At 36.4% G+C, this 22058-nt stretch overlaps 1 protein-coding gene across 2 annotated transcripts in view; it reads left to right on the forward strand.

Annotated features, from left to right (window-relative positions):
* Nucleotides 1-21645, forward strand: part of cacna1hb (calcium channel, voltage-dependent, T type, alpha 1H subunit b) — a 51457-nt gene extending 29812 nt beyond the window's left edge. For both annotated transcript variants that reach the window (XM_084402036.1, XM_084402037.1), the window contains 16 exons: nucleotides 40-108; nucleotides 1734-1918; nucleotides 3025-3151; nucleotides 3333-3458; nucleotides 6430-6519; nucleotides 8811-9003; nucleotides 10247-10398; nucleotides 12494-12603; nucleotides 13705-13838; nucleotides 14466-14536; nucleotides 14676-14754; nucleotides 15273-15394; nucleotides 15575-15868; nucleotides 16817-16973; nucleotides 17046-17203; nucleotides 18053-21645. In XM_084402036.1, the coding sequence (XP_084258162.1) occupies nucleotides 40-108; nucleotides 1734-1918; nucleotides 3025-3151; nucleotides 3333-3458; nucleotides 6430-6519; nucleotides 8811-9003; nucleotides 10247-10398; nucleotides 12494-12603; nucleotides 13705-13838; nucleotides 14466-14536; nucleotides 14676-14754; nucleotides 15273-15394; nucleotides 15575-15868; nucleotides 16817-16973; nucleotides 17046-17203; nucleotides 18053-19048 (3063 nt within the window). In that variant the 3' untranslated portion in view covers nucleotides 19049-21645. The remainder of the gene's footprint in view (nucleotides 1-39; nucleotides 109-1733; nucleotides 1919-3024; nucleotides 3152-3332; nucleotides 3459-6429; nucleotides 6520-8810; nucleotides 9004-10246; nucleotides 10399-12493; nucleotides 12604-13704; nucleotides 13839-14465; nucleotides 14537-14675; nucleotides 14755-15272; nucleotides 15395-15574; nucleotides 15869-16816; nucleotides 16974-17045; nucleotides 17204-18052) is intronic.
* Nucleotides 21646-22058: the final 413 nt, after the last annotated feature.

The raw sequence follows: 22058 nt of genomic DNA on the forward strand, positions 1-22058 counted from the left end.
AAATGACATTTTCACTATTCATTTATCATTGTTTGACAGGAGCGGATTTTTCTTAAAGTGTCCAACTACATCTTCACTGTGATCTTTGTGGCTGAGATGACTGTGAAGGTAGGAAATTAATTAAAAATTATTAATTGATTAAAGGCATACATTTTAGTAACTTTTTTTTATTTTTCAACCCTCTGCAATGCGAGTAAATCACTCGCATAAGCAACCAAATTTCATGCTAGGCGACTAAATATGTCTTTAATTAGCCAATGGCTTGTAAACTGTACCATTTCAGTCGCCTGTGATTGAGTTAGAGGCAAAAAATAAGTTTAGCTCAGATATATAATTTCATTGTCTGCTGAGCTTTACGCACCATTGTTTTGCTGAGAGCGCCATCTGTCGCTTTCTCACACACACACTCAACGTGAGAGAAAGAGAAAGGCTTTTTACACATGCCACATAAAGAGAATTGACGCGCTGGATCTAAATACAGGGCTCGACGGGACGGCCCGATGGCCAAGAGTTGACAGATCTGTCACTGTCCCTGTCCGGATCGGGCCAGTTCTGTATCGTCATGAAAGTTTATCATTTGCACTTGTTTTTTAGCCTTGCCTATTTAAACATTCAAGCGCAAGAAGACGCAAAAGATAACTCGTGCGCATCTGACAGAAAGCCCAGTAAACCCCGTCTGACAGGATACGAATACTGATTTGAGCTCTTTCACTATGGCAGCCAGCAGCCATATCACCCTGTAGCCCAAGACTGGTTGCCCACTGAAGCTAAGCAGGACTGAGCCTGGTTAGTACCTGGATGGGAGACCTCCTGAGAAAAACCAGGTTGCTGCTGGAAGAGGTGTTAGTGAGGCCAGCAGGGGGTGCTCACCCTGTGGTCTGTGTGGGTCCTAATGCCCCAGTATAGTGATGGGGACACTATACTGCCAAAAGAGCACCGTCCTTCGGATGAGACGTAAAACCGAGGTCCTGACTCTCTGTGGTCATTAAAAATCCCAGGATGTCCTTCGAAAAAGAGTAGGGGTGTAACCCCGGCATCCTGGCCAAATTTGCCCCTTGGCCTCTGTCCATCATGGCCTCCTGATCATCCCCATACACTGATTGGCTTCATCACTGTCTCCTCTCCACCAGTAAGCTGGTGTGTGGTGGGCGTTCTGGCGCAATATGGCTGCCGTCGCATCATCCAAGTGGATGCTGCACATTGGTGGTGGTTGAGGAGATTCCCCCCTTCCATATGTAAAGCGCTTTGAGGTCTCAGAAAAAGCGCTATATAAATGTAACGAATTATTATTATTATTATAATTATTTCACGTCTTCTTGTCCTTGAACGGACAATTTCACCTAAAATTGTCAAAATGCCTGTCTTGGCGAGTACTATCCTAGTAAACAAAGTCGGTTATGTCTAAAGTGAATGTAACATTACCAGTATATTGGATGCATTGTCTTAAAGTGACAGCAGCCTAATATACCTGCTGCTAATATACACTCAGTGCTCTTGTCTAAATAACTTTTGTAACTTTAATAAGGATTAATCTATATTTAATGTATACAGTGAAGACTATGCCATTTTATTTTAAATTTGATTACTTTATTACATTTTATTACAGACACTCGAGCTTCAGTATGTCCGTAGAGGGTTTATATTTTTAATATAATAAAACAATAATAATGCAATATGCTGATGACATGTCAGTGATGGTGATGGTTATGATTATTATGCTGTTGGTGTTGTAGGTGGTTTCTCTTGGGCTGTACGCTGGTCCAGGCTCGTACCTGAAGAGCAGCTGGAATGTTCTAGACGGCTTTCTGGTATTTGTGTCTATTGTGGACATCCTGGTCTCACTCGCGTCCTCTGGCGGGAACAGAATCCTGGGTATCTTACGAGTTCTTCGACTGCTCAGAACACTAAGACCCTTGAGGTAAGATTTTTATTGAAGGTGTGTGTGGGTGTGTATAAATGTCTGGAAGTACATTATGTCCTCTATTGTAGGCTGTTTTAATATTCTTAAAGGGCTAGTTCACCTATATTTCGTCCGTGGAACACAAAAGTAAATGTTTAGCAGAATGTTCACACTGCTTTTTCAATACAATGAAAGTGAATTGGAATTGGAGCTGGTGAAGCTGCGTTCACAATACCGCTAGTTCCGGCAACACGAGCGTCAGGATGTGTGCGTGTCCAGTGGTGTGACAATATGTTTAACTTAATACAAATGAAGAGCGACTTTCGGGAGCAACAACCAACAGGAGTGAAGTCAGTGGAGCGCACGTGATCCGTCACTACACCCTGTAGTGGAGTTTCGAGGCAAGATAGAGAAGTAGTTCATTTTAGCGGTCAGTAACTTTCCTATAATTTATGATCTCTTTGTGCATATAGGGGTACGAGCCTGAATGGTTCTAATGAACCTAGATAGACCGCTGCTTTCGCCGCAGATAAATAGCCACGATGGCAAAGAGCACTCGTTCATCTTTTATATGAAACATTTTATGTACTGATTCCATTTGTATGCAGCCTTTTCCTCCCAAAATGTTTGTTTGTAGTTGCAAAAAAATCTGATTCGTTGTCTAAAACATGAAGCAACATCCGTGAATGTCATTCACAAGCTTTACTAGGCAACCAGTAGTTACTCAATAAAGCAAAATGTATCCCTAATAAAAAAGTAGTTTAATAATATTGCTGTCCATGGTGCTGAAACCTTGAACCATTTAATATCTTAGTCAGAAAACCATTGAAGCTTTTGAACTTTTGAAGTTTTTTTTTTTTTTTTTTTACTGTTCCATGGCAGGATTGAGCTTCCATATGTAACTGTTCCACTACACATATTTGAACAAAGACAGACGGAGATATATTCTGCTGAGCAGACTATTCATTTCAAGGCTAATACTAGAGCACATCTCGTCTCGTCAGCTTGTTGTGGAGCTCTGAGCCTTTTTATTAACAGCCTCTTTCTAGTTCAGTGGTTTTGCTTTGAGTTCAGATATTGTTGAAACACTAAATATGCATTTCTTTGTGTGTTTGTGTTTTCAGGGTCATAAGCAGGGCCCCCGGACTGAAGCTGGTCGTTGAAACATTGATCACATCTCTCAGACCTATTGGAAATATTGTGTTAATCTGTTGCGCTTTCTTTATTGTCTTTGGCATTCTGGGAGTTCAGGTACACACATGCTGCTAGTGTCTAAATTACTTGAAGAATAAAAATCCGAATTAAGTTCATTTTTATTAACTTTTAGTAATGATTTTATTTATTAAATAAACCTTTAGTATGTCAGAGCTTTGTAATTATCAGTTAATTTGTATTAATGCTTTCTAAATGTAAGCTGTTTTTATTTACTCAGCTCTTTAAGGGGAAGTTTCATCACTGTGAAGGCTTTGACACTAGAAACATCACCAATAGATCAGAGTGTCTGCTGGCTAAATACAAATGGGTCCGTAGGAAGTACAACTTCGATAACCTTGGTCAGGTAAGACAATCACAATCACACTTATGCACATATATAGACATAGACATTAAGGGGGAATTCATGAAGAATGAGTTATGACCACTGATAGCGTCTTTTATTAAAGAATCAACCTTCTCATTTGCCCTTTTTCTAAAACCATTACATTTCAGATTCAGGTCACACAAGCTCATTTCATCAAGATGACAGGGTTCTGGTGGACAGTGTTTCTTGTACCTGTTCAGTTCTTTAATTTTTTTTTATTTGAATTTTTTTAGTTTAGACCTTTAACTTTAATTCCCTCATGTAATGAAATAACATTAAGTTTGACATCCAACATGTTAGATTTTTTTTTGACAGTTTAAATAAATGCACATTTTTATTTTGTCCACATTGTGTCAGTACTTTGTTGTACACAAATCAGCACACCCATATATATATATATATATATATATATATACATCTCAAATATGAGGGAAGAATAAAACACTAAACTTGCTTAAAGCTGCAGTCCGTAACTTCTATGGGTTAAAAATGATCCAAAATAAAAAAATTTAGCAAGTACATAACCAGCCAGTGTTCAAAACTATCTGCTTGCCTTAGCTCAATTTTAATACGGTAAGCTTGTAATAATGTTTTTTAATTCCAGTGGTACTGGTGGATTTCTGTGGGAAATTCGAGCATGTCTTTGCGTCATTACGTCACATCTGTACACATAAAGGTGTCTCGGCTAGTAGGCTATATTGCGTGTGAGGATGTTGGAGGTGGAGATTTATAGCCTTTTCTCACACTTTTCACACTTGATATAATTAAACGTATCAATTTGATGGCGGATCCAGAAAGGTTCAAATGACAATCACCAGTGACAACTGGAGATTCACCCGTTGTAAAATGCAAAAGACTTCGGACTTTCGGAGTGGCTAGAGAAAAAAAGAGACTGCAACCGGCCCATTCGAAAACAAGGATGAATATCTAAAGGGCATTAAATGTAGTCACGCAGTGCTGATGTTGTTAACATTAACAATTTGAGAACAAAGTATAATTTGCATGGTTTGACGTGATATGATAAGCGATCGTTAGATTTAATCAGCGTGATTTACTGCAATGCTTTTTTTCCCTTAGTTGGTCAGAACAGTGGATGTTACTTGTTCAGACGATGTTACTTGTTCATTCTTATGTTGGTCATTCTTCCAAAAAGTAGAATCTGTGATTGCGAAAGACAGTATCCACACCGGCACGGTGACTGACAGCCGCACATTCTCCTCAAAACATTGGATTTATCCGCGCTGTGCCGTGCCGAGGCACAACCCACGTAAGGTATAATAATTGGGAATGTCATGGTAAATCGTGGTAAATCATGGTAAACTATGGTAAATCGTGGTAAATCATGGTAAACTATGGTAAATCATGGTAAGCTATGGTAAATCTTGGTAAACCATGTTAGCAGCGTGGTCATGATACTATTAATACTAGTAATAATCAATTCGTAATTGAATAACTGCAATTGCAGATTTCGAACAGAGATGGCGACAAAGAGGAAAAAATACGGACTGCAGCTTTAAAGGAAAAGTTCACTTTGAAATTCAATTTTGGTATGTTTTAGCTTACCTCAAGGGCATCCAAGATGTAAGTGTCTTTTTTTCCGCAGTAGTTTCAATTTTGATATTTTTAGGTCAAACCGTTCTTGTCTGTCAGTCATTTAATGCAGGTCTATGGTCACTGGCTCAAAACACAAGCATAGAGTCCAAATTAAAACAATTCCCCGTCGTCCAAATTAAACAATTCCCCATCGTAAGTACACATTGATGGCCTAAGACACGAAACGAGCGGTTTGTGTGAGAAAACGAACAGTATTTATATCGTTTTTACCTCTTATACACAGCCACATCCAAGTGATCTGAGGGCGCGCGCGCATCCTGGTGTGTGACGTGTACGCAGACTGGTGAATAGATATATACACTAGATGTCGCCTTAAAGACATTCGTTCCAATGAACTGCCGTAGACAAGGCGACATCTAGTGTATATATCTATGCACCAGTCTGCGTACACGTCAGATCAGATCACTTGGATGTGGCTGTGTATAAGAGGTAAAAACGAAATAAATACTGTTCGTTTTCTCACACAAACCGCTCGTTTCGTGTCTTAGGCCATCAATGTGTACTTATGATGGGGAATTGTTTAATTTGGATGACGGGGAATTGTTTTAATTTGGACTCAGTGCATGCTCTTTGAGACAGTGACCATAGACCTGCATTAAATGACTGACAGACAAGAACGGTTTGACCTAAAAATATCAAAATTGAAACTACTGCGGAAACAAAGACACCTACATCTTGGATGCCCTTGAGGTAAGCTAAAACATACCAAAATTTAATTTCAAAGTGAACTATCCCTTTAAGGTGTTTATCTGAAAAAATATTATTTAGCAAAAAAAAACAGCTACAGGTTTTATTTTACTATACAAAATGCATAGAAATGCAAAATCCACCATGCATAAGAAAACAAAAAACTCACAGGAAAAAAGCATACATTGACTACAGCATTATTAATATGTTGTTGGTTCTCTCTTGTTTTTGCATGTGTTCATCATTTCTTTGTATGACAGACTGGCCAGAAATTATGTCTGCACAGTTTGGCATGTTTCATTGCGTTATTACAAATAAAAGCACACGCAATACATTGCTTACAAAATGTTTTATAATACTTCAATAAAGTGTAAAGATGTATACTTTCCTTGGCCGGACACATTGCCAGTTTGCAAAAAAAAAAGTTTAAATTCTATAAATAAGTGTCGCTTGCTTCTCAAGTAAATTTAGTACGTTTAGATTTTTTCCCAAAAAACAAAACACATTTTTTGCTGTGCAGTAGCCTTCAACTGAGCAGAATTATGTTCATCTCACCTTCCCCTTAATATTTTACAAATATTCATATTGTTGACAATGATACAGTAATATTCTCTTATTTACATGAATCCATTTTATCTCTGTTTTGCAGGCACTGATGTCATTGTTTGTCCTGTCATCTAAAGATGGTTGGGTCAGCATCATGTACGATGGCTTAGATGCCGTGGCTGTGGACAAACAGGTGTGTGTGTGTGTGTGTGTGTGTGTGTGTGTGTGTGTGTGTGTGTGTGTGTGTGTGTGTGTGTGTGTGTGTGTGTGTGTGTGTATTCTTCAGATAACTCTACTCAGTGTGGAAACACTTACGCCTTACTCTGAATCTGTCTGTTATTAGAAAAGAAAACACTGGCACCAGGAGTTTACTTCTTTCCTTTTTTTCCACACAGTTCAAGTGACACAATCACAAAAGGCAGCAGCAGGCTTTAGGTAAAGTGAGTGTTTGATTAATTCAGCTCTGAACTGAAGAAAAAAGGGAGAGAGAGAGATAAAAATACAGTGGAGGACACCAAAATGAGCAGGTTGAGGAGGAGACACAGAACATTCATCATTTAATTCCACTGAGAGCTCTTATACTCACACACACACATAGACAGAAACATTCAGTCCAACAGACTCAACACAACTGGTTTATGTAGTGTCCTTTATCTTTATCTGTGTGGTTAAAAATACCAATTGTGTTGCATATACAATAAGACAAGTGCAGAGTTTCCATTGCATTTTGACATATTTTCATGTCTTTGATTTCTTGCTGATGGGCTTCTTTCTTTCCACTTTCTTTTCCTTCTGACAGGTTTCCCCATTTACATTTTATAGGGAATGCAACTTGTAATTACTTTTATGTGCATAGAATTTTTTTTAGAAAATTTTCAAACACTGATTATGCATGCATCATGTTTATGCTGATTGATGTTAAGCCAATATTCAAGTTTTTAGAAATTCAAACAAGGGTGCCTTTACTTTAAAATGCAAAAAAAAAAAAAAAAAAAAGTATTCATACTTCATTAGTATTTTTGTCTTGTTTTTAGTAGATAGATACATTTACTTAATTTATAATAAAATAAAAAAATAATGTAAGATAATAAGACTTGATTTCGGAGAAACTATTATGGAATTATAATACTGTTTAAATATTTGGGCTATATTTTAAAGAGTTTAATACATTGCATTGCATTGATCAAAGTTGACAGTAAAGGTATTTATAATGTTACAAAAGATTTCTATTTCAAATACTGTTCTTTCAAACTTACTATTCATTAAATAATCTTAAAAATTGTATCACAGTTTCCACAAAAATTTTAAGGAGCAAAACAAGCATATTAGAATGATGTCTAAAGGATCATGTGACAATACAGAATGATGCAGTTTTACCATCACAGGAAAAAATTACATTTAAAAACATAGTAAAATGCAAAACAGTTATTTTAAACACAAATCTACAACATTTAGCCTAGGTAGTTTTAGTCTTAAAAATAAACTTAATCAGTGTTTAACCAACAAAGACAGCTGGTATAATATTCTGACTATCTGAATATTATTCATTTATATTGGTACATGACATGACCAAACTAAAGTAATTATGAATGCTACGAGACGATCAAGCATCAAGCTGTGAAGAAACATGCTTTTGGAAACAGGAGCAGGCAGGTTCTTTTTTAGAAGCATCAAAATTAACATTAATTAATGTACAGATGAATGAAAACATTAAAATCCCCCTGTAGTCAATAACTGTATCCCTTAAAACTCATCTTTGATCACCAAAATTACATATTTAAACGTTTTTTTTTCCTTCATGCCTTAAAATAGCTTGAATGTAACTACACCCTTGCCTCATTTAGTATACACTGTTCTATGAATATGCAAATTAGCCCCGCCTCCACTCACTCACTCATTCAAAGAGTGGATCTCTGAGCTGAGTGAGTGAGTATCACACGTTGACCTGATTGTTTACAAGGTAGTTTGTGACGTCAAAAACAACAGCGATTGATTTTAAACCACGTCTTTGACACTGCGGTTTTAAGGAAAAAAACTCTGCAATGGTGTTGACTTGTGAATTTGCACATGGTTTGTCTTAAAGCACATTAAAAACACCACATACACATACAAACAACATTAAAAACTTGATTTTCACCACAGGGGGACTTTAAGTCTTATTACCTGCATTTTTCAATTCCTGAAAATTGTTGTCAGGGACCTGAATTAGTAAGTTTAAATACCTAAATGCAGCAAAATCAAAGGCAAGAGCTATCTCCAGCATTTCCACAAAACAATAGAATGAAAAATATGTGCAAGTCTAATATAGCGTATAAAGTTTATATACTGTAAATGTGCTGATGCACACAGAAATATTCCAGGCTTAATTGAACAAAAAAAAGTGTACACATGAATATTTCCTTATGACAATTACAACCTCTTTGATCGATGTCATCTCCTTATATCTAAACGATTTCTCTGTTCTTCGTTCTTCTCTCTTTGTAGCCCATAAGGAATCATAATCCCTGGATGCTTCTGTACTTCATCTCCTTCCTGCTGATCGTCAGCTTCTTCGTGCTGAACATGTTTGTAGGCGTGGTGGTCGAGAACTTCCACAAGTGTAGACAAGACCAAGAGGAAGAGGAGGCCAGACGGAGAGAGGAAAAGAGAAAGAAGCGCATGGAGAAGAAACGCAGGAGTGAGTGTGTGTTTTTTGCAGACTGTGTCAGAATGGGACAATGCAACAAAACGTCAGCCATTTTCCTGCTGTCACTGAAAGCGAAATTCAGAACGAAACAACTAAATGGATTTTGGGCCGGTTTTGTACTTTTTTGCCACTTAAATATTCCCTGGGGCAGAGGGCAACAAAATATTGTGTGGCTTGTCACTGGTGGTTAGGATAAAAACTAGCATGGAACAGACTGGTTTTATTGCTTGTCATTTTATTGCATCACACATGGTCAGCACAGTACAGTTTGATTGCTGTCTTGTGAAATAGACAATTAGTATTGATTTCCACAGACGTGTTCTTCAAAAGCCCTTTGACTTTGCTTGACTTCAAAACCACATAACCAGCGAGAGACACATAATTATAAGTGAGAGTAAAAACATTTACTCTTGCCTCAAATCCCACTTTAATCCTGTGCTTTAGGAGTTTTACTAGTGTCAAGTAACAAGGTCATGTAAACAATGGGGACATTTTTAAACAATAGCTAGAACTTTCTTACACATTACATAAAAGGACCAAAGCCACGTTTAGGGGTCAAAATGTTGGCCTACTTTGGGACAGTAAGCAGCTGCATAACAACAACCCAGAAAGCCCATGACAAAAGCCATTTAGAACACTTAAGCAACTACATATCAACACCCTGGCAACCCTGAGTTTTACATGAGTAAGCATTACTCACAAAGACCATCACTGTACCATGGGACCGCCACAGTACTGAATTGGAAAGTGTCTCAAGACCTCACTTGCTCTGCCTCTTTCTTAAATGCACACAAAGCTTCTCTCAAAGACACCTTGAGCAGTCTTGAGCGGTGATGGATGTGGGGGGACGCTTGGCTCGACATTTATAACATCCCTCAGATGACTCGACTGTTTGCAAACTGTGATTACACACACACACACACACTGCCACGTTAGCAATTTACTGGCCAGACAAAACTGGGTCAGTGTGCTTGTGTTTGACAGGGACAACAAAGTAGCCTATACAGTGAGTACACTAACAACACACATCCTGCCTTTGTGTTATTTCAATGAAACGTTGCATATCTTGTGTATTACAAAATGGACAATTTTAAACATAAAATGTTCACCGTGGATGTTCACAGCATCCCATGATTCAAGATGAGCATGTGTGTAAGTACCTGAATGACCTGAATACACCCTAATGAAGGTGCTTTATTGTTCTCCTTGTGTGTGTGTGTGTTTTGTCTTGTAGAGGCCATGCAGAGACCTTACTATGCAGACTACTCTCCAACACGCCTCTATATTCACACGCTCTGCACTAGTCATTATCTGGACCTCTTCATCACCATCATCATCGCCATTAATGTCCTTACAATGTCAATGGAGCACTACAGACAACCCAAGGTTTGGTGGATTACACACACACCGCTTCTGCGGGGCAATGACATGAGCAATAGGTTAACAAAAGCCTGTTTGCATTTTAACATGAAATTTTAGCATTTCATGTTTAAGTCAACATATGACCACCACAGTGTTATTTTAGTCTTTATAGTATTTTTTTGTTATTTTAGTTATTTTATCATTACTATACTACCTTAGTATTTGTTGATATTTTTAATTAGTTTTAGTATTTTTATTTTACTCATTTTGATGTATGTTTTAGTCATTTTATTAGTTTTTTTAAACATGTCGATTTATTTAAATAGACATATTAATTTATTTCAGCTTTAAATAAAAATTAGAATTTGTTCCCTCACAACTAACTGAAATGAAATAAGTTTATTTATATTTCTGTTAATGTTCATTTCAATTAACGTAGATAACTTTTAGTATTTTTAGTTTTGGTTTTAGTTAACAATAACAACACTGATTCACATCCACTTTACTTCCGTAATCAGACGCATTTCAGAGTGAAACAGTATTTTAATGAGAATCAAATATAGGGTGAGACATGATTTTATGCATCTGGAATTGATTGGATTATGAAAAGTGGGAGTTACATAACAGTTTAGGTGTGTTCGACTGCACAGACCGATCGGCGAGCGCCAAGCGGTCGGGGGTGGAGTTGAAAACAGAGGCGTCAAGTCAGACACTTTCTGCTTGCCAAAGTGATGCTCGCGTGGCGTTTGCATACTTTATCACAGACGATGTGGATTAGATGCAATATTTGTCAAATACACAGATGGTTCAAACAGAAACACTTTTCATATACTGCATAACAGGGCTTGACTTGTGGTTTTCCAAATATACTAGCCACTCAGCATTTTGACTGGCCACAATTTTGACATCAATACCATGGGGAAAACCTGCCAGTTAGATCTTTTTAATATTATCTCATAATTTGGCAGCAGGTATATTAGGCTGCTGTCACTTTAGGACCTGATGCACGGATCCATTATACTGTTACACATGCCTTTTCTTTCTCAACTTTTTGTTCACTTAAAACATAACTGACTGTGTTTATGTGAATTCTAGCCAAGACCGCCATTTTGACATTATTTTGTGACATTATTATTTGACAGTTTAAACGCAATAAGCAGCTGGAAAAAAAACTAAATTTAGTACTGAGAGGCGATTTATGCGCACACACTTTAAGTGTGAATACAAAATCTGCGGGAATGATTAAGAGAGCGAGAAAGTGCAGCTGGTATTGTGTATCTATTCTGCGGAAAGTGAGTATTGGAAGCGTTTCAGATATTCCAGTATTGATATGTATCGAAAAATCTTTATTTTTGATTTTTGCACCACATTGCACTTAGTTTATTATTTCAGATTCCTTTTTAAAAGACTACAATTGAAAAATGTATATATTCAACCCGCCAAAGTGGCAAGTAGGAGTGACTGTGTTACACGGCACTGCTGAAATCCACCTGCATTCGGCGGATTGGTGTTAATGTCAAGCCCCGCTGCTTAATACGGCGCCATCTTTACAAGAATAAAGTTCAAAATAAGCCTATACTATTTAAATACCAATAATGTGGGTCTATATATTTTTATCAGTGTCATTTTGATAAATTTGACAAAATATAATATTACGGTTACATAAAAGAGAGTTTACGGATTAGCGGAACAGAAGGTGTCAGAATAAACAATGTCATCGTAGAATCCGGCCAATCGTGGAGCAGCGTGTCGTCATCAGACTGTGCTTTGATGCCATACATCACAGTGACATGGCCTCGGCGCTCTCTCAAGTCAGACAACATTTCTAACCGGAATAAATTTCTATTCTATTTCTAACCAATCTGTCTGTGCAGCGCTGAATGAAGTTGAACACACCTAATGACATCAGGCCAGGGGAAGGGTTGAAAAATAAAAGGGCTTGGTGATGCAAGTTATTACATTTTGATGAAATATTTATAACAGAATAACATGCACTGATGGATTATTCACTACAAGACCAGGATCATCTCAATAAAATGGTCAATTTTGATTTCATGTTTAATTCAGAGTTTAATATTCCAGGTGTCTGACTGTCACTGTTTATGTCTGTGCTTCTCAGTATCTTGATGAAGGTCTGAAATACTGTAACTATGTCTTCACGCTGGTCTTTGTGATCGAGGCTGTGCTGAAACTGGTTGCCTTTGGCTTTAGGAGATTTTTCAAAGAGAGGTAAGGCTCCCTCTTGAGGACATAATGCAGAGATGCAGTATCTTTCACTGGTTTGTAGTTTTCTTAAATTGATTTTTCAGCATGGGTCTGTTCTCATAACAGAAGTGAGGAGAAAACAACTGCAGTCAGTTTAATTTCACTGTAATGGCGTGTTGCAGTTCAGAACTGCTATAACTGAATGCAGTAATATTTTTGTTTTATCAAAAATACAGTAAAACCAGTACTTTTGTGGAATATTATTACAATTTAAAGTACAATATATGTGTATATATATATATATATATATAATTCTTTTTTTTTTCTTTTTTTTTTATTCCTGTGATGACAAAGCTGATTTTCAGCATCATTACTGCAGTCTTCAGTGTCACATGATCCTTATATGCTGATTTGCTGCTTGAAATATTTCTTATTATTATCAATGTTGAAAACAGTGATACATTTTTAGCATTCTTTGAATGGAAAGTTAAACAGAATAGAACAAAATTTTTTTTGTAACAATGTCCCTACTTTTGATCAATGTAATGCATCCTTGCTAATGCACCCTAACTTTGGAGATTGTTATTCTGTGACACGGATTCTCAGTTATAAGTAGTCTGATTTTAAAGTAAAGACGGATAGTGTCTGTGATGAAACTGCGTCTTGTTTCAGTTAAATGAGATGATAGTTGCACACAAATATTTCAAGTGTGTCAGTCATTGCTTGAAAGCCTGCGATCCATGTTCCACTATAGTATCAACTCACTGTTTTAAGTGCCTATCATAGAGAAATGTCGCATGGTGTCATGAATAATAATGAGACAAGGTCTTCTCATGAATAATTATGAGACACCACTGTGAAACATCCTGTGACGTTGACACAGAGTAAGAGGCCAGAAAGTCCCTAAGTTAATTCCATTTTATAAATCAAAAATACTGGATGCTGATATTGTCTTCCATTGTCATTCATGTTCTGTGGCCCTTTAAGCTTGAAATTTCAGTGTTAAAGAAAGACCTTTCCTCAGGCAATCTCTAATGGTGAAGTGTAGCGCTTTCCAAGAATATTAAATGGTTTCACAGGACCTTGTCTTCATCTCATTTTGTGTTTCTGTCTTTCTTCTGTCAGGTGGAATCAGTTAGACTTGGCAATTGTTCTTCTCTCCATCATGGGCATCACACTTGAGGAAATTGACCTGAATGCCTCTCTACCCATCAACCCAACTATCATACGCATCATGAGAGTTCTGCGCATTGCCAGAGGTAACAAATACACAAAGACACCTACATGCCTGCCATGACGGATGAGAAATAAAGCAATGCCTTAGATGTGTCAAGAGCGAGAAGAAATTTCCAGATTTTCTTGCTCCTCTAATAAAAATGGGAAATGTAGAATGTTTTATTTACACTACCATACAAAAATTTGGGGTCCATAAGATCTTTTTGGAATTAAATTATTCATTTTATTCCGTTTTTTTACTTTCTGTTAAAAAAAATTAAACATTCTTTTTTTTTTCTTTTTTTTTTATAATATTAAGCAGCCTAACTGTTTTCAACATTGATAATAAGAAATGTTTTTTGAACACCAAATCAGCATATTAGAATGATTTCTGAAGGATCATGTGAAACTGACGACTGGGGTAATGATGCTGAAAATAAATATTTTTTTAGCAAATTAATACAGCCTTGGTGAGCATAAGAGACTACTTTCAAAAGCATTAAAACATCTTAGAGACCCTAAATAGTCATTTTGAATGGTAGTGTATTCTTTTTATATTGTGCTAACAGATGTTTAAGGACAAGTGAGGGTTAATGGCAAGCAATGTTAAAAAGAGATTTCAATGATTAAAATAGGAATGAATTGTAATATACAGTAAAATTCCCTTTCAGTGTTGAAGCTGTTGAAGATGGCCACCGGAATGAGATCTCTTCTGGATACAGTAGTTCAAGCTTTACCGCAGGTCAGTGCGTTCATATGTTTGTGCTTTATCTTTTGTTATTTGTATTATGGAACTACAGTACTTCATAGATACTTACTGTATGTGGCCCCAGATGGCTTTATATACGTGGCTTTATTCTGGTGATGTTCTGGTTTTCTAGGTTGGTAATCTGGGTCTGCTTTTTATGCTGCTGTTCTTCATCTATGCGGCACTGGGAGTTGAACTCTTTGGCAAACTTGGTCGGTATACCTTTCATTTCCTGTTATCATACACTGCCGTTCAAAAATTTGGGGTTGTTAAAACTTTTTAACTGTTTTTGAAAGCATTCTCACCCAGGCTGCATTTATTTGATCGAAACATTCTGTAAAAATAGTGGTACTGTAAATAAATATTTTCTATTTTAATAGATTTTAAAATGTAATTTATTCCTCTGATGGCAAAGCTGAATTTTCGGCATCATTACTCCAGTCTTCAGTGTCACACGATCTTTCAGAAATCATTCTAATATGATGATTTGCTGCTCAAGATTATTTCTGTTTTTCAGGTTTCTGATGAATTGAAAGTTCAATAGAACAGCATGTATTTGAAATCTTTAGTCTGTACTGTCACTTTTAATCAATTTAAATTGTCCTTGCATGAATAAAAGTAGACAAAAATCCTACAGAGCCCATGCTTTGAATGGTAGTGTATGTTGTTGCATAAAACAAATAAATGCATTTTTGAGGTGAAGTATTAAAATGAATTATTTTTCAATCAGAATGCACTGAGGAGAGCCCATGTGAGGGTTTGAGCCGACATGCTACATTTCAGAACTTCGGCATGGCATTCCTCACTCTGTTCCGCATTTCCACGGGAGACAACTGGAACGGAATCATGAAGGTATTTTGCAAACCATGAAAAATATTCCGGCCGCATGTTATAAATACCTGATTAGAGAATGCCGATGTTTAATGTTAGCTCTTAATTGGTTGTCAGATTATTTGTTGCCCACATACAGTTCATTGTCAGGACTTTTTGGGCTTGGCAGAACTCACAATTTCTGTTTCTGTGTGTGTCTAGGATACCCTGCGGGAATGTAAAAATGACAAATGTCTGAGTTACCTTCCGCTTTTGTCACCTCTGTACTTTGTGACATTTGTGCTGGTGGCACAGTTTGTGCTGGTGAATGTTGTGGTCGCTGTGCTCATGAAACATTTAGAGGAGAGTAACAAAGATGCCCGTGAGGAGGCGGAGATGGAGGCGGAGTTGAGGGAGGAGCTTAAGGGCAGTCGTAGACCAAGCTCCGCCTCTATGGGCGGAGTCATTGGGCTGGAGGGTACAGCTGTTAAAATGGAGACTCTCTCACATGAACAGGTGAGTTCTATTAGATTAGAGTAATGCTAAAGGTATGATATAAAAATAATAACATGTAATATTTTTATTTTATACTGTACTTAAAAAGGCTAAATGGTGTAAAAAAAATACAGAGCAGTTTTTTGGGGTACAGTCTACAAATCAACCACGATAAAGTACAGTAGTCTTTGATAATGTCTAAATGTATCCAAACGGAAAACCTAAATAAAAGTAATTATGCCTGAAAATACTCTTTTAAGTAACTAGGAAATACATAGCCCTATATGCAAAGAAATGTATATATGTACAGTATACCATATATTTAGGGCTATACATCTGATTTTCTTTATTTCTCCCACCAAATGGCACTAATCTGCCTTCCATGCATTGGATTTTTAGACACTGAAAATAAAAGTAAAGAAGTAAATCTTGCATAATTTAGAGGTGAATATTGTCTAGTACCATGAAATCCCCTCAAAAACAAAAAAATATTAAAGTCACCATGAAATCAAAGTTGTCCATTCTTATTTTTGATGAAATTTTGCCGTATTTATTATAAAAGGTTTTTCTGTGCACATTTTTATTTATTTTTAATTCATGTGCCTTTGTAATCTTTAATAAAAGTAACTTCCCCTTCATCTTGCAGTGGCATCTCTTCCCTGATGATGTTTACTGGCATAAATAAAAATGTATCTACTGTATAGCAACATTTTAAAGTCAACATGCAATTTTGAAGTGCGCCAATCTATTTTGATTTGATTTATTAAAATAATATAAATATTATTTTATTATAAATATCATATTTATATAATTATTTTTTATAAATATGATGACAAAATACAATTTGTATTTTTATAAATATTTGTCATATTTTTTTAAGAATATTCTGTGTCTTTAAGCCTGTTTTTAAGAAATGGCAAATCGTTACAGTTAAAGCGCTCTTATCTTAATGATTTGTTGTGTTTGCAGGGCAAAGACCCCAATTACGGCAACTTCCTGACAGTGGGGAGGCCGTCTATGTCACGGATGCTGTCCTTACCTAATGACAGTTACATGCTGTATCCTGCTAAGCCTGTTTATGGATCCGTTCATGAGAGATTCTCCAAACAGGACTCTACACTACCAGGTGACAAAGCTAAGCCAGTCCTGGCTGTTCATGACACACGTATAGAGACTAAAGCTGTTGGTGTGTTTTCAGGCTCCTCTCTCTCACTCGGGACCCAGTCCGGTGAAGATAGTGCCGTAATGCAGGTTCAAGGAACTGCATCTCAGACAAGCCTGGCCTCCATTCCTGCTCTCCATCCTCTAAACCGAAGAGCGAGATCTAGCAATGCCTTCAGAGCTCTGAAGAGACAGGTACTACAGTAACTCTCATCCTGATGTCTGTTTGTGTATGTTAGGGCTGACAATAGATTCAATCAATTAGACTATTAGATAAAATACACTTGTCACAAACGAAATGCTAAATTTGAGATGTCAATCGTGTGAACATTTGTATAAAATGTCAGACGTTCTTACTTCCATTGGACGATTCTCAAATCATGATTTTACACAAACTGTGCTGCTGCTGTCATCGTTAAAGCAAGAGACAAACCAAAGACTAAAACATTCTGAAATTTATGTTAAAGGAATAGTTCACTTAAAAATGACAATTCTGTCATTATTTACTCACCCTCAAGTTGTTTCAAACCTGTATGAATCTCTTTCTTCTGCTGAACACAAAAGAAGATAGTTTGAAGAATGTTGGTAACCAGACAGTTGATGGACCCCACTGACTTCCATAGTAGGAAAAAAATACTATAGAAGTCAATGGGGTCCATCAACTGTTTATTTACCAACATTCTTCAAACTATCTTCTTTTGTGTTCAGCAGAAGAAAGAGATTGCCATTTTTAAGTTAACTATTCCTTTAATTGCTATGCTAATATTATAATTCTGATTTTAACTACATATATGTTTTATGTATTTAATTATATGAATATAATTTAATGTAAGTTGTATTAAACTACATAAACATAAAATATAAACACAATTATTTGTATTAATTTAGATAATGATAAAGTATTTTTTGTATATATATATAATTTTGTATCAAATTAAATAATAAATTCTATTTTAAATAAATACATTAAACATATTTTCCAATATATAAGAAAATGAATACAGAAGATGGTTGTGTAATGAATACTTTTGTTCTTGCCTACAGCAAGCAATAAAGAGCGACTCCTTTGATTCCACAAACGTTGACTCCAGAGACACCTTACATATCCCGAGCAAGCCCTGCTCCAGTGATAATCTCCTTCTCAAAGTCCCCATCATGCCCCTCACCGGTGGATCTGCCCCCTGTTCCCCCCAGGCCTCGCCCCCTCCTCCCCCCCGCAGCCGGACAGCGAGCGTTCAGACAAACAGACACGTGTACAGCCAGCGCAGCATCCCCTGCCGAAAGACCGCGCGCCACACGCACTCCATCAAATCTCTCGAGGTAATGCACACACATGCACAAACCAAGCTACGGGATTCAGTCGAGTCGGTCCGACTCAACACCAACGTCACCCAAAGAAGAGCCTCTCGGTGTGGGGCACGCAGCCACAACCCACATTTCTGTTCTGACACCCAGTCTCAGGACTCATTGCACAGTGGGACGGCCCGTCAACCGGACACCAGTGCTCACAGTCTACGGAAGCACAACAGTATGGAAAATAACGGCTTCCTATCTCAGCTCCACATCCCTCGCCGTCACTCCACGCACGGAGAGGAGCTGCTTCTTCAGCAGCAGCAGACAATTTCACCATCACCTGGTCCTTCGCCAACACCCAAGAAGGAGAAAATGAGCCCTCCGTGCATCTCCATCGACCCCCCCACCGACGCGGTCAGCCAGGAGCACAGCACAGTTCTGAGGAGGCGGACCCCGTCCTTCGACTCCGCTCTACCACGGGACTCTTCAGATCTTCCTGACGTGCAGGACCAACCTCTTTTGCCTAGTCATTTGCCCCTCCCACAATTCTCTTTTGACCAATCAGATGTAAGTTCCCTGAGTAGCCTGTCGGAACTGCTTTCGGATAGCGACCAGTCGACGCACTCCTTCGCTCCTGAGGCCCGGTCGGGGCTCGTGGGAGACGCAGCTCAGAGTCACCTCAGGAAGAAGGTTTTGGTCAGAATGGCCAGCACTAGGGATCCAGGAAATGAGGATTCGGTTGCCTAGGGCCCGGGACACCGCGCAGGAAGCCACTCACGCATTCCGCCTCTTCGTAAAGCATTTTAATAACAGGAAGAGGCGGTGTCGGCAAAAGTATGCAAATGTGTTTCTGATGGAACTGATCTTTTTTTGCCTGATCATATTGATTAGGGAACTTTTGTTAGTGTTCATCATCACATACGTTGATATTGTGACATTTTATGTGAATTCATATGAGAATCCATCACAGAACCATGTTGCATCGTGGCATATAATTACTGCACATGACGGTGCAATTTTAACCCTCATATTTTGTTTGTGGTCTGAAAGTTGATCATTTAAAGTGTCATTTGAATTAACACTGTAATGGCTGACATATACAAGTAAAAAATAGAATCTTTTGAAATGGAACACTTTTTGAAATGAACCTTTAGACAAAATTATTTTATAAAGAAAAAAAGTTTGAATTTGTATTTTTGTTGAGTATCGTGTTTGATGCATCAGGCTTTTATGACTCATATATATAGTGTGATATAGAAAAATCGAGAGAGAAAAAACACCTCAATTTTATTTTTGGCCCAAACTGAGTAAAAATATGCACTTTGGTGCAGTTACTGATATTTATAAGGCCAAAAAGTAAGATAGCTGGGAATGTAAGTCAATGAGATTATATCTCCCATAATATGTATGATTATATTTAAAAGCTTAGTTTTATGATCAAAGCTCTGTAGTTTTTATTGTGGAAGCAAAATATGTAATACAATACAATAATGAATGAGAGATAAATAAAACGTTCAACAAAAGCCTGATGAATCAAAAAGCCATATCTGATATTCACATATTAACATGATTTTTCAAAAAAATTATGTATTTGAAAAACAATATAAAACTCATGTTTTCTTTATAAAAATCAGTAGAGATTTCACAGCAAAAAGACACATGTACCACAACCTGAAGGGAATGATATATAAAGTATACATCAAATGGCATGTAGATTTTGGTTCATGTAGGAACAGGTTTTTCAACAAAGTTTTGATCATGGTGATAATTTAGAGGCCTTAGAAATGTACGTATCAAATATGATACAGTTGACTTTATAGGGTTAAAGGTAATTTCATGAGTTTCCTAATGAGTTCATTTGATAATTAACATACTTCAGAAATCCACCATGAAAATTATACATTACTTATGTACCTTATGTTTAGAGTCCCAGAGACCCAAGGTATATTAAGCATGAATAAATGCAAATAATTTTCACATGCATGACATTTTTTGTTTTGTTTTTTAAACCTTTGACAAACACTAATTGTGTGATTGGAAATGAATGATACCTCAAATCATGCAGTTTGTTGAGGAGAAGTATAGTTTTACTTTTCTAAAAGATTAGATTAGATTAGAGTTTCATCTTTCGCTGGCAAAAAAATAAATATATAATAAATATTATATGATATGTTTTATCATATTGACCCTAGACAAAAACAACATTACTGTACTGGATAATAGTAAATCTGTGGTAAAACAGAGTGTTAAAGCTTGAATAATTTTGATCAGGCCAGAGGAACGGAGTAAAAGAATTGGTAAGGAAATAATGAGTTCATTTTTAAATTCTTATTAGTTAGCCAATCTCAACAGAACATGAGGGTTAAATGTCAGCGCTATACAGTACGTCTCATCTTCAAACAAACCCTTATGTCACATGATTAATTAACCTAAGTCGTACCATAACTGTAACACCTTATTGTCTTATACAGAGTATACGGCACATAGAAATATTTTAGCTGAAACATATGCATGTTTCATAATGCTGATTGTGTAGCTGAATGGATGAAATGATTATTGTATATATGTGTGGCATGTGATATTTTTGTAAAGGGTCAGAGTTTTACATGTTGTTGGCCTTCAGGAAGAAACGGTGATAAAGGAATGTTCCGTGTTCAAGCTCTACATCAGAAAATCATTTTGATTCATTCCTCGGTTTGTAAACAATAGTGTGTGTGCAGTGATGCAGTGGAAGTCTATGGGGCGAAACATTGCAGCAGGATCAAATCAATTCAAAACTACAGTTCAAGAATTCAACATTGTGTCGACGTGACACTACTGTGATGACGTTGCCTTCCTACTAACCCTATGCAAAGTTATATTTGGTGTTGGATTTACTTTCAAACAATTTTTACAAATAAGTACAAACACATTGAAAATGAACTACAATTTTGAAGTAGAAAAATGAAATAGTATGTTCTTGTAAAATGTACTCCAATAATCTTTTATTTTAGTTTTATTATACTTTTATTCATGTTTTTAATTACTGTAGCTTTTACTTTTATATTTTTAGTTTTCATGTTAATTTTAGTTTCATTTTGAGTCATTGTATTCGTTTTTTATTTAGGTTTAATTTATTTTTTATTTCGGTTTTACTTAGTTTTAGTTTGAATTTATTTCCAGTTAATAATTTTAGTCCTATAACATATTTCAGTTTATTGTCAAGACGACATTAATTGGCAACAAATAAACATGTTTAGTTAAAAATTTTCAACTAATATTTATATTTTGTTTTATTTCAACTTTATTTTAATTAACAGAAATATTTTTATAGTTTTAGGTTTTGTTAACATTGATAACTCTTAATATTTGTTTTATTTACTAATAAAATAAAATTAAAATAAAAACTTTTTTAAAGTTTATGGAGGACTGAGTGCCAAAAAAAAGTTACATGAATAAATAAATAAATTAATAATATATTAATTCAGAATAAAAATGTTTTTAAATTTTTTTTTACAAATAAGTAGATGTATCGAGTTTATGTTTAAAACTTTAGTCAATGCAAATATACCAGAAAAGGACTTTTACACTGTAAAACATTTCCACCTTATTTCACCTTAAAAACGTAAGTTCAGTTTCTGCCTTCAGTTTTTGAGTATAATCACACTGGCTCTACAAGTCATTCAACTTAAATTATATTAACCTGACTTAAAAAATTGAGTTGAATCTAGTATAACTTTTTTTTTGCCTTAAAGACCTCTGGAATATTTCCCCCTTA

This window comes from Rutilus rutilus, assembly GCF_951802725.1.
Source record: "Rutilus rutilus genome assembly, chromosome: 2".
NCBI lineage: Eukaryota > Metazoa > Chordata > Actinopteri > Cypriniformes > Leuciscidae > Rutilus > Rutilus rutilus.